Source organism: Gilbertella persicaria, assembly GCF_025201335.1.
Source record: "Gilbertella persicaria strain CBS 190.32 chromosome Unknown B0P05scaffold_40, whole genome shotgun sequence".
Lineage (NCBI taxonomy): Eukaryota > Fungi > Mucoromycota > Mucoromycetes > Mucorales > Choanephoraceae > Gilbertella > Gilbertella persicaria.
In genome coordinates, this window is record NW_026252001.1 from 157,547 (window position 1) to 172,977 (window position 15,431).

General features: G+C 35.1%; 7 protein-coding genes across 7 annotated transcripts; 3 read left to right on the forward strand and 4 right to left on the reverse strand.

Annotated features, from left to right (window-relative positions):
• Positions 1-389: 389 nt before the first annotated feature.
• On the reverse strand, positions 390-1,398 carry B0P05DRAFT_554534 (uncharacterized protein). Its single transcript, XM_051579687.1, has 2 exons — positions 1,165-1,398; positions 390-1,123 (listed from the first exon to the last, which is right to left on the reverse strand). Exons 1-2 carry the CDS (start codon positions 1,273-1,275, stop codon positions 482-484), a joined length of 753 nt encoding a protein of 250 aa, XP_051431911.1. The 5' UTR covers positions 1,276-1,398; the 3' UTR covers positions 390-481.
• Positions 1,399-4,428: 3,030 nt separating this feature from the next.
• Positions 4,429-7,500, forward strand: B0P05DRAFT_640028 (uncharacterized protein; the record flags this gene model as incomplete). Its single annotated transcript, XM_051583733.1, has 14 exons — positions 4,429-4,438; positions 4,493-4,905; positions 4,936-5,024; positions 5,078-5,216; positions 5,284-5,405; positions 5,456-5,538; positions 5,698-6,008; positions 6,076-6,088; positions 6,337-6,551; positions 6,602-6,661; positions 6,712-6,878; positions 6,926-7,067; positions 7,127-7,212; positions 7,263-7,500. The coding sequence occupies 14 exons, from the start codon at positions 4,429-4,431 to the stop codon at positions 7,339-7,341; spliced, it is 1,929 nt and encodes a 642-aa protein (XP_051431912.1). The 3' UTR covers positions 7,342-7,500.
• Positions 7,501-8,701: 1,201 nt separating this feature from the next.
• On the forward strand, positions 8,702-9,530 carry B0P05DRAFT_476163 (uncharacterized protein; the record flags this gene model as incomplete). The annotated part of the gene is made up of 3 exons (XM_051574884.1): positions 8,702-8,867; positions 8,915-9,132; positions 9,177-9,530. Coding segments are annotated over 3 exons (738 nt in total), but the record flags the coding sequence as incomplete, so codon positions are not given.
• On the reverse strand, positions 9,165-9,926 carry B0P05DRAFT_230353 (uncharacterized protein; the record flags this gene model as incomplete). Its single annotated transcript, XM_051573279.1, has 2 exons — positions 9,165-9,701; positions 9,755-9,926. Coding segments are annotated over 2 exons (288 nt in total), but the record flags the coding sequence as incomplete, so codon positions are not given.
• A 202-nt stretch (positions 9,927-10,128) lies between these two features.
• On the reverse strand, positions 10,129-10,497 carry B0P05DRAFT_476202 (DHHC palmitoyltransferase-domain-containing protein; the record flags this gene model as incomplete). The annotated part of the gene is made up of 2 exons (XM_051574887.1): positions 10,129-10,258; positions 10,370-10,497. Coding segments are annotated over 2 exons (258 nt in total), but the record flags the coding sequence as incomplete, so codon positions are not given.
• Positions 10,498-12,323: 1,826 nt separating this feature from the next.
• Positions 12,324-13,660, forward strand: B0P05DRAFT_554567 (kinase-like domain-containing protein). The gene is made up of 3 exons (XM_051579688.1): positions 12,324-12,515; positions 12,568-13,063; positions 13,116-13,660. The coding sequence occupies exons 1-3, from the start codon at positions 12,508-12,510 to the stop codon at positions 13,545-13,547; spliced, it is 936 nt and encodes a 311-aa protein (XP_051431916.1). The 5' UTR covers positions 12,324-12,507; the 3' UTR covers positions 13,548-13,660.
• Positions 13,661-15,209, reverse strand: B0P05DRAFT_554571 (GDSL/SGNH-like acyl-esterase family found in Pmr5 and Cas1p-domain-containing protein). Its single transcript, XM_051579689.1, has 4 exons — positions 14,665-15,209; positions 14,268-14,624; positions 14,177-14,219; positions 13,661-14,133 (listed from the first exon to the last, which is right to left on the reverse strand). Exons 1-4 carry the CDS (start codon positions 15,021-15,023, stop codon positions 13,684-13,686), a joined length of 1,209 nt encoding a protein of 402 aa, XP_051431917.1. The 5' UTR covers positions 15,024-15,209; the 3' UTR covers positions 13,661-13,683.
• Between the last annotated feature and the right edge of the window lie 222 nt (positions 15,210-15,431).

A 15,431-nucleotide genomic window follows, 5' to 3' on the forward strand; every position in this document is an offset into this window, starting at 1 on the left:
CTTCAATTGGCATCGCGCTTCTAAATAGATTCATAACAGGCATTCAGCTTTCCATTGATAAGATCTCATCTTGCTTTTAAATAAAAGTTTATTAGCTATAATCTAAATATGTGCCTTATTGGCAGAGAGATAGTCTTTCGAAATGTAAGGCATTCTACAGAGCAAGATTTCAATGATAGGATTGAAACTAAGCTTAAAGTCAACCACGCTTATAAAACGGAACAGAAGTTCACTATTAAGAGATGCAAAATGTATAATAGTATCTGTCAATTGCTCAGGATTTATTCAGGAAGAGTTGTGTGTTCCATCAGTAAAATATATCCTCAAAGCTCTTGAATCAAAAACTTGCGAGAGGAAGGATAGAATTAATTCATCAAAATTGTATTGGCAGCTTGTCAAATAAGTATTTTTAAAAGAACAATACTTTCTTTCATTCAAGTGTTTAAAATATGTACAGTTTATTCCGAAGCGCTTCTCTTTTTTACAATAAGAACTCAGTATCCTTGAGTAATTCGTCGATTGAAGAATCCATAGGCATTGAAGGAGTGTCCAAAATGTCAAAGATATTTGGCATTTTGTCTAAATCTAGCATGACATCGTTATTGAATGGTGCGCCAGACATAGCAAGAATATCATCGATAGAAAGACTTGTGTTCTCGGAGAATGGTGTTGTTGGTGTTGTTGGTGTACTACTACTACTAGGTGTGCTGACAACATTTGGTATGTTATTATTGGATGGTATGCTGTTGATTGGTTGGTTGGTAGCCATACTAGTAGCAGAAGTAGATGGCGGTAAAGCCAAGTCAGGATATGTATGAGTTTTAGTTGGTATATGAGGATTGACACATTTCGATGGTGTAGGTGGCAATACAATGTCAAACTGCGACGACGCGGCGCGTTTTAAAGGAGTCGTTTGTAAAACCGGACTTTGTTTCTTTTCCATAGAAGGCTTTTTGGTCGAACTTTGCTTTTTTGATGGTTGGGTGCTTGGATCTAACATGCCAAATGAGATGGACGAAGTTAGATCTGACTGATTTTTGCCTTGAAACAGCTTGAAGAAGTCTGCATTCTGTGTTTCTATGATAAAAGAGCTTATGCTTTGTTGATTAAACGGAAAAGGACACTATATAAAAAATTAGATCAAGTTAGATCTCATTTCCTTACCTTTAATTGCGAACACATCTTTACATCACAGTCTACATTAACTGTAAATGTTTCTAGAGATGAGCCACAAAGAGAGCATATATCTCCTTGCTTTTCTTTTGAGGTTAGCATAACACAATCACAAAAAGAAGAGAGAGAAAAAAAAAGAAGCTACTTTTCTATAGCTTATGCTGCGTCATTTTTTTATGAATTGGAAAAAAAAACAAGCCACCATTACCCTCTTCGCGTTTCAAGCTCAGAATACAGATTAGAGTAGTTTAGTTAATTAATGGCATACTATCGTCCTGTCATTGAATCGATAAATCTTTTCCAGTAAATATACTTTTGGCATAAATATATTTAGTTTTTATATAACTAGTATTGGAAAAGGCAAGAGCAAAATGTCTCTATGGAAACTGATGAAGTGAAAAATGAAGATGCATAAAGAAATAATTAAAAGAAGGAAAATAATTCATAAAATGATAATGAAGATCAAAACTTAAAGAGCTACACATTCAAAATAGCTTTAACATTTAGGCAGAATTGAATAATACTGTTAAATCAAAATGTTGCCGAAGTGAAGGTTGAAAATGTGGTAAATGCTCTCAGAGCCGCGCTTTATTTTCCATACAAATATAGTGATAAAGTTTAAACCCCCTTTCCTTAAATCTTTCAAAGTAGCAAATAATGATAATATTCAGTTTTTTTCTTTTTTTTTCGGGTGGGCTATCTATCTAAAACAACTTTCGAATATTGTAAAACCAAGACTTAGGGTGGGTATTTACCACATTTTTAACCTTCGCTTCGGCAACATTTTGATTGCTGATTCTTAGAACAATCTTAGTTGCCTCTGCTCCGGCTTCCAATGTGGTAAGGTTCTTCGCAGAAAAAATTGAATTTGTGATTTGTGATTCCAGAGTGTGTGTCGTCTTTGGTTTGTAGCAAAATCGCTCGAAAATCTGAGTATTTCTACTCCACAGTTTCAATTGAGTTGCCCTTCTAGACTGCTTTGGTACTAGCTGCTGAAGGGATTGAATGTGGACCATATTTTTCAGTGTTAATGCCAGCTTTTTTCATAATTTCTTTGACCAATTTGCAACGGTTGCTTCGTTGGCTGAACAAATCTTGTGAGTATGTTCAATATAGGCTAAGAATAACATGCATTCCAACGATAAGTTGATTCTCAAAGGCAACGTTCTTTCCAGGAATATGTGTAGTGTTAGAGTGCATCCATTTTTGAACCTGGAATTTTTTGGGTTTTGAAAAATGGGACACAGTCTAACCTATCATTTTATTATTCGATTTAACCAGAAACGTTACGCTAACCAAAGTTTTTTCTTTTTTTATTATAAATATCTTTACTGTCTTTACTGTTTTTCTTTTCTCTCGGAATCTTTATTATACTTAAGAGAATTAGAAAAAGTAAGTAAATATCTACATTATATTTTTCTATTAACTCAATAAATCTATTATCAACTATCATAAATTATAGCTCAATTCTATCTCTAGCCATTTCCCGTATAATAGATTTGCCCAAATATTTCGATTAAAAGAGCAATTCTTAATTTCTATTGGCTGACAGAATGCCACTATGATGGGTAGCAATTCCTGCATACATGATAACATTCACCTAATTTTTTTTTTTTTTTTTTTTTTTTTTGGTTAAGAGAGTTTTTGGTTTTCACTTAGTTTCTGTGAGACTTGTAAAGCTTTGGGAACTCCTCGACGATTTTTGTTGCTTGTTCGAGGTTGGATTTTTCGCTATAAGCTTTGATGTATGTAATGCTTTTATTAGCATACCGGCGAAAAGTTAGAGGAAGCTCTTCAACTGGACTAACACTATAAAGAGAACTGTCGATATTTCTACCTAAGCTTCTGAAAGTGTAGTACGTTCTTAGCTGCTCCCTAGGATAATTTCGGCAGAAATTGCTACAGACAGAAACATCGGCCATATAGTCGCTATACTAGGAATTCATTTCTCGAGATTGCAATTTCCCATTAGGCCAGCCTTTGCCATGACGATCAACAAATTCCAAGGACAAACGCTCGCCTTCTTTTGTTTTTTCCCATGGTCAGCTTTATGTTGCCATGTCCAGAGTGAAAACCCCTCACTCAATAAAAATACTTACAGGACATCCTTCTGCATTCAAAAATTCAACTGACAACATAGTTTACAAAGTTTTTCAATAAAGATAACATAAAAAAATCTCTAACAAATTACTGGCATAAACATAGAAGCTAAGGTATGAACTAATATGGCAAATAGTCTATAAACACTATAGCACCAGCTATGATCTGGTCCGCTTCGCCTTGGAAAAAGCTTATAATTTATAAATTTATAAATTTTCATGCTTTAAAGAAATGTTATATAGACGTGGCTGGTGACAAATAATAAATGGTTATCGACCACTAGTTGTAGCACAAATTTTTCTTTTTGGTAATTTTTTGTTTCAAGTAGTAATACAGATATTCACTATTGGGTATAGGTGTACCATAGTTGAACAATTATTAAGGAGCTGATAGATGATGCCCAATAATATCCCTTCTTTTTTTTTCTTACTTTCACGTGAAATTGCTAATTGCTGTGAAAAGACTTGAGACCGAAATACAATATGTCAAGACAGCTATTTGGCTTCTGATAAATTGGAATGGACAGTATTTAAAGAGATATGTAGTTTTCAAGGAAGTACATCACTTTCTCGCTCTTTTTTTTTCTTTTTTATTTGCAATATGCAGAGTGTTTGAAACAACAACAAAAAAAATAGAATTGATCGGCATGTGTAACACAAGCATCAACCATACAACTGTTTCACCACTAAACAACAATGTACTGCATGGCCTGATCTAGGAAGCTAAGGGATAAAAGCAACAGAAAGAGGGAAAAGCAACAGATCATGGCAAAAAAAAGGTAACAATAAGAAGAAGCACTGATATCGCATTCAAATACGACTTTGTTGGTACGGTGTCTATTTGGAAAATCTTTATGGATTTTGTCGATACTCTGACACAAAGTTATGTGAAGACAACAGCCAGTTTCCGAATATGCATAAAAACAATTAGACAGACACACATATCTATGGCTTACCGCTTTATTTCTGCAGCTTTACAGAGAGCTTTTACAGTAAATATAAAACTCTTACCTATCAGAACCATACCTTACTAACTACAAAAGTGATGTGAACCTCCTTAGTAAAACGTTGCACAAAGTTTTTGTTATAAGATGTACTTTTCTCCCTTTTCTTACGAAAAGCCTTTTAATATTTTTATATCATCGAATCATCTAAGATGCTTGACAGTAAGTTGCATCTACAATATCTAAATGATAAGATAACTGACAGAAAAAGCATAGTAAGACAGCTCCACAAAAACTTTGTAACAAATGAAAAAGAACCATATTTGATTTTATTCGTTTACGAATATATCAATGAAATTAAGCAATCAGGGGAAGAGACGGCAAAACTACAAGAGCTATTGGTAACTCGACATAAAAACTATCTAAATCAAAACAGACCTGAAATCAAAAATGAGTTGTATGCTCATCTGGACCTTCCCATTTTCCGAGCTTTGATAAAAAAGAGAAAAAGAGAACATAACGATGTAGATACTGCGCCTGTCATTACTGCCGTTGATGATGTGTCTGGCGATACTTCTCTCTCTGCTTCGTCTTCCTCGACAATAACCTTTGATCGTAGGAACAGCTTCCCAACATCTGTACTATCATCCAGTGCAAATGTGAGTCTTATTCTTTATGCAGCAGAATCTGTGAGTAATAATTGATCTTTGTTTAACTAGGATGAGCTTGTCGATAAACTAAGAAGCATACGGGAGACAGCTCATAATTTGAGACAGCAAGAGAAAAAGCTGAATGCCGTGCAGAATCTGTAAGAAACAGAACGCGTTTATCTTATCATGCTATATCTAACCTAAATAGTAGATGCTTGAATCATATCTACTTTGTATCTCCTCGAAGAAGCAAGTCAGTTGGACAATATATGTCTTTCGATCAACATACTTCCTTGCTTTCTCTTGAAACTGTAGCACTCCCTAAGGTCCCTTCAAGTATTGACTCACTTGTGAAGAAACTTCTTTTTTTTTTTTTTTTTTTGCTTTACAAAAGCTAATTCTACATATTTGCACTAGGCTACCGCGAATCTAAATGCCTGTTATGAGGATGCTATGGATGAAATGGAGACGATAATTGCCAAAAGCATTACTGCATCAGATCGACAAAGCAAACAATATGCCAGTGCCCTGGGCTACATGTGAGTGACTGACACGACATATTATCGAGAGAAACTCATCTTTTTTATAGAATACCTAACATTCACCAATGGAGCAAAGAAGGCGTTGGTGAAATTATGTTTATTGAGAGCCATTTTACGCCCATGGTCACAAGTACATTGTGCAAGCTCAATCAGAATATCTTTTACTACGACAGATAAATCAAGGGCAATTGTTTTATTTTTTTCTAAACACGTTTTCTCTTTAGACAAGACAAGCTAGCAAATAATGGAGTTCAAAAACCTAATTTTGTTCTTTCTGTTTGCACTTCAGGAGGTGAAAAGCTCAACATATACCAAATGGAAGCAAAGACGCCCGAAGCCAACAAAGGGAACTTAGACTTTGTCAAGCTTGCCAACAACATGAAGGTTATGGTTGATGAACTCGTCTTTCGTGGTTGTCCTTTAGAAGCAGCTTGTTCATATGGTACTTTGATTCATGGTCATCAAATCATGAATTATAAGATGCGCCTTTACAAGGATGGTGTTTATCTTTTCCGTGAGATATCTGTTGGTCATCTTCCCGAGGCATATAATTATATAAATTTGCTTGTCAAGAATATGCAACCATTAGTGCTGTTTAAGGTAGCTATACTTGATTAATGCCTATGATATGATTACTTATGGTTTTTATTTGCTTTCTGGTTGATAGGAAGAAATTAAAAGTAAGGCAGACCTAATTAAATATTTTAATAGCCTGAGCTATCTAGCTGCTATCAACAGAAAAACAGGAGAAATAATGTTTTCAACATCTTTAAAACCAAAAAAAAAAGTCACAGCAAAAGAGTAAACACCGCCGATAAAACGCACTCATTGTCTGATATCTTGTTTCAAACCATTTATTTCGTTTATATATATATTCTTGCTATGTCAAATCAAACAACACAAAAACAAATTAATGCATTAGTAAAAGCTGCCATAAGTAGCGAGAGCACTCGCTCTCTTCAAGAAGTTATCAAAAATAAAACCATTGTTGATTACTTCAGATCAAAATCCAGCTCTTTCAATGATTTCAAGTCACGATTAATTGCAAAATATAAGAATACGTTGTTGAAACTGTATCCTGCAAATGTTGATGATACTTTATTGCATGTTTCTGATGAAAGATGGAAAAGCGTTTACCACCAAGTAAGTTTTCGTTCTTGTAGGTTCTAGTTTTCCTTAAACAAAACTACTAGATTGATGATGCCAATCTAGACCACCCTCGCCATGAACTCATAGCATGGTATTACAAAGAAGTAAGTATCAGACTTGTTTTTGACAATTCAATTTATCAGATAATCTATAGGTGCTTAAATCTGATGATTTAATGACATATAAATTGAGCATTGAAGACGAAATCTCAAGAATTGAAACTGAAGAAGCTACCACCCTGAAAGACCATCTAAACAAGCTTTCAGTTAGTTTATTGAAAAACTTCAATTCTTTGTCTTCATTACAAATGGGCGTTTTGAAGTATGTATATGTTACACACATAGACTTTGTCTATCCTCATCGATCAGTTTGGTTAGTATCAAATATCAAGAATTCTTCAAACAAGCCATTCCTCTTCATGTCTTCTTTGGCGATAACCAAGTTGAAGAAAGCGTTATAAGCCAAGAAGACAAAAACAGAATCGAACATGCTTTTGAAAAGATGAAGGAGGTAAGCTTATGTTTGTTTGTATTTGTTTATACATTGGCTGACATAATATGCATGTGCAGGTGCTTGTTAAAAAGCCAAAAATAATTGCATATGAAGCTGATGAAGGCAGCGTAGAAGAGCAAGTGGAGAATGTCATGAGCCACATGTAAGAATAAGCTAATCAATTTAAACAAGCAAAAACTAACCAGTTATAAGTTACAAGAGTCTGCGCATCTGGCAAAAGACAACAATTGTTTCAGAAGCCTTTTATGTAGATATTTATTTTGTCAATTGACTACATTTCAAACAATAAATAGGCTTGTTTATCAGTATGAAGAAGTCTGTAATTTATCAAACGCATCTGAATTGAAGCTCTAGAATGGATAACAATACCTTTGGCTGCAACCCCTAATAAACTTGATCTATTTTTACATAGAAGACTATGAGCCATTTGTCATACTCTATGATAGCGTTAATCAAAGCATTTTAATCTACATGAAAAAAATTGGAAGTATGCATAAAAGCATCAACGACAGATCAGCAGCCCGCTGGAGGCGCTAGCTGGAAGCCCCTTAAATACAAGATGAGAATGTTTATCAAAGCTTGCGTAGGTTCAAAAGATTCTTACCGGAGCCACGGCGTTTGTAGCTACTGATAACTCAAAAAAATATCCTTTGGATTTCAATTAAGATTTCAAAAATCGCCCCACAATATTTAGATACGACACAATTTTCTTGAATCATTGTTTGTTCTTTCAACAATTCTTGTTGACTAGTCCTCGGTAACAAATTCCAAGAGCCATGCTTAATTTTCCTTTTATAGATAGAATAATAACAACACAACTAAAAATATATGTAAATCTTCATTTTCCCTTTATACCTACAGAAGTCGTAGGAAAATGAATTTTTTTCAATATATAGGGAAGAAACACATAGAAAAGAAGTAATATATGGTTTAGTCAGTGGAAAGGACTTTTTAACTGGAAAAAAAAACAAGAAGGATGGATTGTTACCAAGCTTTCTTCCTTGTCTTCATCAACTGACGCATTGTGCAACACACTTTTCTAAAAACATACGACACTGTTTTTTGGAACATCATTTTGGCAAAAGGTGTATAAAAACATTTACTCTTTTTATAAGCACTACTTTGTGAAGCATTCTAGATCTTTTTTCTCTTTTTCTTTTCTTTTGTTGTCATTTCATAATGAAGCTTTATTCATTGTTACTATCTTGCTTTATCCTTAATGCATATGCCATTGTTCTTCAACCACTGCCTACACGCACAATAGAAGCAGGCAATGTGCTAACAAAAACAGCTGTAAATGATCTGCCTACTGCCATGCCTGCCACACATTATGTAAAGCGTGATGATATAGATGATGCACTTAGTCTTTATGAATTTTGGGCCGATGCATGCAATGATAATGCTAATAATGCCAAAATAGCTGTCTCTGGCCTGAATAACCTTTGGCAAACAGTAACCACGACTGTCTATTGCGGCAACAACAATGTGAAGACGGTAACAAGAACAGTAACTGCAAGAGCCACTTCTACTGTAACAAAAGGTGGAAGCGGTAGTAGTGGAAGCAATGGAAACAAAGGCAGTGGCTGTGATGATAAATGCTGGAGTGACTACTTGTGGCGTAAGTCTTGCTCTATTCTTTCTTTAGTTCTGATTTGTATATAGACACTTATGGTTATGGTATTTCGGTGGCACAAGGTTTTACTGGCATTGTTATGATGCTACTTGGTATCTACTTTTTGATCTTTGGCTTTAGTTTCTTTAGAGGAACATTGGCTGCTGTTGGCTTTGTCTTCTTTGGTAAGTTGTTCTTTGATCTGAAGTACGCAGCTCATCCATTCATTTAGCTCTCATGACTTGGATTGGTCTTGTTAATAATGAGCCCTTGTATGGATACCCTCATAATGATGTTGTATATATCTGTGTCAGTGCTGGCATTGGTATACTCGGTGCACTCTTGTGTATTTTCTTGTACGGTATCTCCATTTACTTTATTGGTGTAGATGCTGGCATCTTCCTTGCCGTCTTCATTCTTTCTTGGAAAGCAAGCCTTGTTATTGAAATTGTAAGGATTACAAATTTGGTAAACCAACTAATAACGTCATATAGAAAGTGGCCCGAGTTTGTTTTATTGCGGGTATGGGCATTGTGTTTGTCATCTTGATCATTCTGACTGAAAGTTACTCTGTTATCTTTTGCACTGCTTTTATTGGTGCCTATCTTTTCATTCTCGGCCTTGACTTGTTTATTCATACGGGCCTTATCAATGCCTTCCTATCGATCTTTGATGGAAATCCAAATCATACGAATGTTTATATTATTCGCACACCCGTGTATGTCATGCTTGCTTTTGTCATCTTCTTGACATTGGTTTCTTTTGGCTGGCAATACTACTGGAATGTGATGTCTAAAAAGAAAGAGTTTGGTGTCAATGTAGAGGAAAAGTGTATTGAGAAGAAATAGTTTTGTTAATTTATCACCCTGTGGTTTATTAAAACACATATCGCTTATTTAATGTCTAAACAGTATTGCATAAGTTAGCCTTGTCTTCATTCAAGTACTCCTCCAGAATAATTGCATTGTATTTATGGTGAATACCATCCATAGTATTGTTGCCCTTCAAGCTTAAAGGCACTATAGTAATTAAATGGATTAGCTTGTACCAAAATTTGCATTGAGTCACTTACAGAACCATAAAATTATGTTACTACTCATTACTTCTAGCCAATTGTCACGCCAACCATGATTGAATACATTTTTTCCATGTTGAGTAAATCCTTCAACTGGCTTGCTTCTTTGACCTTTTTTTCTGTCCTTATTCCAGCTTTGAAATTGTGTATTTTCGATAGTTGTTCTGTTGATTAAGACTAGCCAAATATGTGCTAAAGTAAATGGCCCGACGAGTAGTAACACAGTGCCTGATCTATATATTTGAAATAAACAAACTTGACCAACTTTCAGATCTATACTTACAGAACAACGATAGATAATGCTATGCTGTCAAATTCAGACTAGATAAGAAATAGAGAGATGTGAGAGACTCAGATCAACAGACTATGATTCATACAAATCCATGGTACTGAATAAACACTGCTAGTGAAGTTGAAAAAGTCCAAGCAGCAAATAATGTGACATAGATTAAAAACTGAATGTAGTATCTATAATTAAAGCTTCCAACACAACCATTTACCCTAACTATCTTTAGAATGTATGATGTTATACTACTGCTACTTACCACGGACAGTGGCTGATTTTTTTTAAAGAATAAGAGTTAGAATATTTCATAATATAGATGGGCTTACTGATCCATTTTCAAAACACATGCATTGCATACACGGCAATGATGTGTTCTATCTGGTTTCCATAGTTGACATGTTGAACACCACCTAGGATTTCTTAAAATAGAATCTGGTATCTGCAGTGATGTCTTGATGTCTTGTTCTGTGCTTTTTAGATTTGCTTCCTTAAAAGAAGCATCTTTCCACACCTGTATATAATAAGAGAGAATGCATTCTATACAAACTTACTTTGATAGGATTCCCTGGTTTAGTTGAAACTATTCTTGCATACGTTACAACAAAAAAGACGAAAAACAAATTAAAAAATACAAGGTACACAATGGCTTGTATCTCAAGTTCTAACTTTCTTAACAATACAACTGTTCAAACAAGTAAATATAACCATATAGATTCACAATAACTTACGAACAATTCTGTCCAGATATTCATAATAGATATAAACGACAAAACAACTCACAATCAAGATAGGTAACCATCCCCAATCACGGTGCTGACCTGGTTTTTTACCTTTTGGTAAAGGCATCGGGAAATCTGTTACAGCCGAAAATAAGAAGATGACAGGCCATAGTTTATTGTAGAGCGGAGAATATGTTTGACAGCAAAAGCAAACTGTGGTATCATCATGCTTGTCATTCTGTTGCTGACTTTTATTCTGAAAGCAGATCTTCAAAGGATGTTTTCCCACTTTTAAAAAGGTATTTGATAGTTTCTCTATCATTTTATACGAGGTATTGATTCTGGGTATGATGAAACGAGAGTAAAGAGAGAAAGGAGGAATATAATTTTTATTGAGGTTTAAATGCTAGCGGCAGTTAAACCCACGTGAACAGCAACTATCTCTCGATCAATTGGACGCATTGTTTGTTCGCTCAATACCATAGATCAAATCATTCGATACTGTGAATGCATGGTACTGATTAGGGAATGTCACTGGAGGTAGAGTTTAGTATAGTATATCAGAGTACATATTTTACCAGTAATCCTCTCAATCTTATCTTGTTGCAGTGCTGCTGTTGATTTGCTTAAAAGAGAAGCATCTGTCAACATTTGATAAGCGGCTGTAGCCGCATATTCTGTGTTGCTCGTAGACTACCAAAGTGTTTTAGTTATTCATATTGTCGAGGTCATATATAGTTTACTTGGACAACTTTGCCATCGTGAGCAGAAGCTACAAAAGAAGATAAATGTCCAGGAACACTTGACAAAGCTTCAAAAGTCGGGTCAGACATGGTCTAAGTTACGTATCAATGGTGTAATCTGAAAAGAGAGAGAGGAGAGAGGAAAAGTGACTTCTGTAGCGGGCATTTTCATGAAATGGTGTGACGTTGGTTTATTCAAGATATTGGTTTCTATGATAAATAATAAAAAGGATCTGATTATTGCTGTAGATATGGTTGACTGATAAAACACCTTTTATAAGAAAACTTTGACTTTTTTCATGAGATGCTTACAACTCTTTTGAAAGCAACACATCTATGCAAAAATAGTCACTTTTTGGAAACAATAAATGAAGAAATCTTTTCTTGCTTATTAGAAAAACATAGTATACTAAAAAAAAGTTGTCGTACAAGAGAAAGACTTCCCTTGTCTTTCAGGAAAGAGACTTGTTTATACTTTATTCTGAAATACCAAAAAAGACTAGAACAACGAAGTTCTACTTGGAAAAGTTATTCTTTGTAGAGAGAATGGAATTGAAAGAATAAATAAAGTGTTTTGAAAACGAAAGAAAACGAACTGTCCTTTTATTGTGCTATAAACAGAACTTTTATTCGGAATTTGCTATGGCAATTATTGCAATTGGCACAGATGAAAGGCCCCAAAAAATTTATTTTCAGTAGAAATTCTCGGATCATCGAGTTTTTCTTTTTCTTTTCTTTCTCTTTCTCTCTTTCGGCACAAAATGGCTTCTCCTACTTCAAGCACGCACTCAAATGATGTTCTGCCTTCAATTCCCGGTTGTGATACAGTGATAGACTTATTGTATGTGAAAATAAAAATTAAAAAAAGTGTCTTGTTGACGATTTTTTAGAGTACTCAAAGGGGACGAGTTGAAAAGCAAGGTCCTCAAGCTAGTTCAGGTGCTTTTTCCTGACTGGGCTAATGGTGTCCAGTCTATTCAGTTAGATCGTGTTAGTGGTGCGATGACAAAGTAAGGAAAAACACAGTATTTTTTTCTAAAGTCATTTTTTTCAATATTACAGTGCAGTTTTTTTCATCAACGCAGCCAATAGAGACCGTTTACTTATGAGAGTGTATGGTAATGGTGTAGATCAAATCATTGATCGAGAAAACGAGTTGGATTGGCTTGCTCGTTTATCTCATTTGAATATTGGACCAAGCCTTTTAGGTATTTTCGGAAATGGACGTTTTGAAGAATACTTGCCTTCAACAACACTTACAAGCGATGATATCCGAGACCCTGAAACATCAAAAGGTATTGCTTCTTGTCTCCGAGAATTACACGATATTGTTACAGTACATCCTTATCAACCCTCAAAACATAAGCTCGAGATTTGGAGCAACATTGATAAATGGTACAGTGTTGTCATGGGATTCTTACCTTCTTTGATGAAAAAAAGTGATGGATGGGATAAGGTATTAAATACGTTTAATTTGGAACTATTGTCATTTGAAATTCAAGAGTGTAAGGATGTTTTGAACAGCTTGAACTCGCCTATTGTTTTTGCTCACAACGATGTAAGTTGATTAATGTTTATGATCTAGATCAGTTGATGGATCATTTGAATAGACTCAGTATGGCAACGTGCTTCGACTAGCCAAGACAGGCGAATTAGTGGTTGTGGATTTCGAATATGCAGGCTATAACCCTCGAGGTTTTGATCTTGCCAACCATTTTTGTGAGTGGATGTATGATTATCACTCAGATGAACCTGCTTCTATGCAATTCGATAAATTCCCTACATATGAAGAACAAATCCGCTTTTTGACATCTTATATCCAAACACCTTCTAAATTCATTAATCCCGATATAAACGACCAAAATATCACACCTGAATCATTACAAAAAGAAGTAAGCATGTGGCTCATGGCCAGCCATCTTTCATGGGGCCTCTGGGGCTTGATTCAAGCAAACCAGAGTGAAATTGATTTCGACTACTTTTTGTTTTCACTACAAAGATTGAATGCTTTTAGACAAGAGTTTGCTAAATGGAAAGCATAAAACGCTTTCAATTTTTTTAAAAAAAAGTATACTAGTAATAGACTTCTATATAATAATAAACTTGTATTCTACAGTGCTTATAGACATAACAGATAACAAAGACACTTTCGTAAATGATTTTGTACTTTTATATCACTCAAGCACTTTTCATAATTTCATGATATAATAATCGATTCCATTCATCTACTGGACCAGGGATACAAGTATGTAAACAATCAACATCGGGTTTAGAATGCGCATCTCCTCTTTGATTAGACATGCCAGCAATATCAAACATATCAAAGCGCGGATCCTTTTCACTTTCTGAGTTAAGCAATTCCTTCCAAATTTGATCAAACTTGGGGAACAAGTGCCATTCATATTCTCCTGTTTGTCCTGAGGGAGTTAATGGATTTAATTGGGGCTCCCTAAACTGTGAACATCTTGCATGACCATAGGGTGTTGTTCTGATCCATACTTTTTGATGTGGTTGAAGGTTTTGCTGAAGATAGTCAAGTACGACAGCCATTGCTCTTTTAAAAGCTGCTAATAATTCTTCTTCCGATGCGTTAGGTCCCCAATGAATATTAGGATGCCAATGAGGTCCCTATTTACTTGTTAGAAGAGAATAACCAACTTGGCCAACTTACTGTGTTGATAACAATATAATCAAACTTGGACAAGGCATGCACCCTAAAATATACTTTAGTATGGTCCTGTAAACATCTGAAAGAAGCATACCATGGATAATTTTCTCCACTTCCCAACTGTGTGCCTACTGGTTCAAATGGACTGATCATTTTGAAATCATCAAGACGGATGAGATAGTCCGAGCGAATATATGCCATAGCTGCGGTTTCTTTATCCTCAGGTGCAAGTTGGTTTACTCTGATCTTGTTGTTTCCTCCATTTAAATCTGCGTTTATAGGGTGTCTATTGGGTAAATGGCTACCCAATAAGCAGCCTAGGCTTTCGTACTGTAATTGTGTGATAGAATCTCCCACGAAGAGAATGGGATGAGAAACCAAGTGGTTTGCTAGTCGCTCTGTATTCATTTCCAATAGTTTGCAAGAGTCTGGTTGCCATTTGTAATCCATACTAAAGTAAGTCAGTTTTAATTTTTTAGACAGGTAATTACATTTGTTTAGCTCTTATGAGCTCGCTCTCTCCAGGTCGACGGAAGCATCTATGTGCAAACTTTTTAATGCAATAATAGCCAGCCGCTTCGGCAATGTCTGTGCTTGTGAAAGGAGTTTCAAGCCGTAATGGATCATAAACCCATTTTCCTTGATTGAATGATTTAGAAGTGCAAAGAGTCGTGGCATTCTCGTCACTGACAAGCGGGCTTGTTAAGTCATCCATAAATCTCTGTGTAGTTGATATCACAGCTGGTTTGTTGTACACAGTGATCCAGAGAATAATGCATCCAAAAATGGAAGCTGCATAGGTGTATTTTGCTTTCCAAGTATCATTTTTTGTATTTGAAATTGCTATCATTGCTTTATTGTTAGACTCTCAAAGTCTTAGTATGGAAAAAAAATAAAGAAAAGAAAAAGAAGGGTCAAGAAGTGAGTGGAGAACAAAAATCAAATAGAGTTGAAGCATTTCTAGTTCCCTAAAGAAGTCATAGCGTCCAAGGTTTCTTTTCTTGTTATTAAAAAAAGGAAAAGAAAACAAGCCAATTATCACTTTTTGTAATTTAAAATGATTCTATTCTTTTTGATTGTATTTGAGCATTTCTTCTTGTCTCCTTAACTTTTTTCTTTACATGTTAGAATAGCAGTTTTCTTGTGTTTCCTCTCACCTAATAAAACTGTGCAACTAGTTTTCCAAACTCAACGTGATATAAACTGAAATGCCTTTAACTTTAGATAAATTACATTCAGAATGTCATCACCTTCTAAA

Bases quoted from the DNA above. Each gene is read 5' to 3' on its own strand.
- B0P05DRAFT_554534 (XM_051579687.1), bottom strand. From the start codon at position 1,275: ATGCTAACCTCAAAAGAAAAGCAAGGAGATATATGCTCTCTTTGTGGC. The intron at 1,124-1,164 runs GTAAGGAAATGA...TTTTTTATATAG, and splicing joins AGATGTGTTCGCAATTAAAG to TGTCCTTTTCCGTTTAATCA.
- B0P05DRAFT_554567 (XM_051579688.1), top strand. The intron at 13,064-13,115 runs GTAAGTTGATTA...TCATTTGAATAG, and splicing joins TTGTTTTTGCTCACAACGAT to ACTCAGTATGGCAACGTGCT.
- B0P05DRAFT_554571 (XM_051579689.1), bottom strand. From the start codon at position 15,023: ATGATAGCAATTTCAAATACAAAAAATGATACTTGGAAAGCAAAATAC. The intron at 14,220-14,267 runs GTATGCTTCTTT...AGTATATTTTAG, and splicing joins AGTGGAGAAAATTATCCATG to GGTGCATGCCTTGTCCAAGT. The intron at 14,134-14,176 runs GTAAGTTGGCCA...ACAAGTAAATAG, and splicing joins ATTATATTGTTATCAACACA to GGACCTCATTGGCATCCTAA.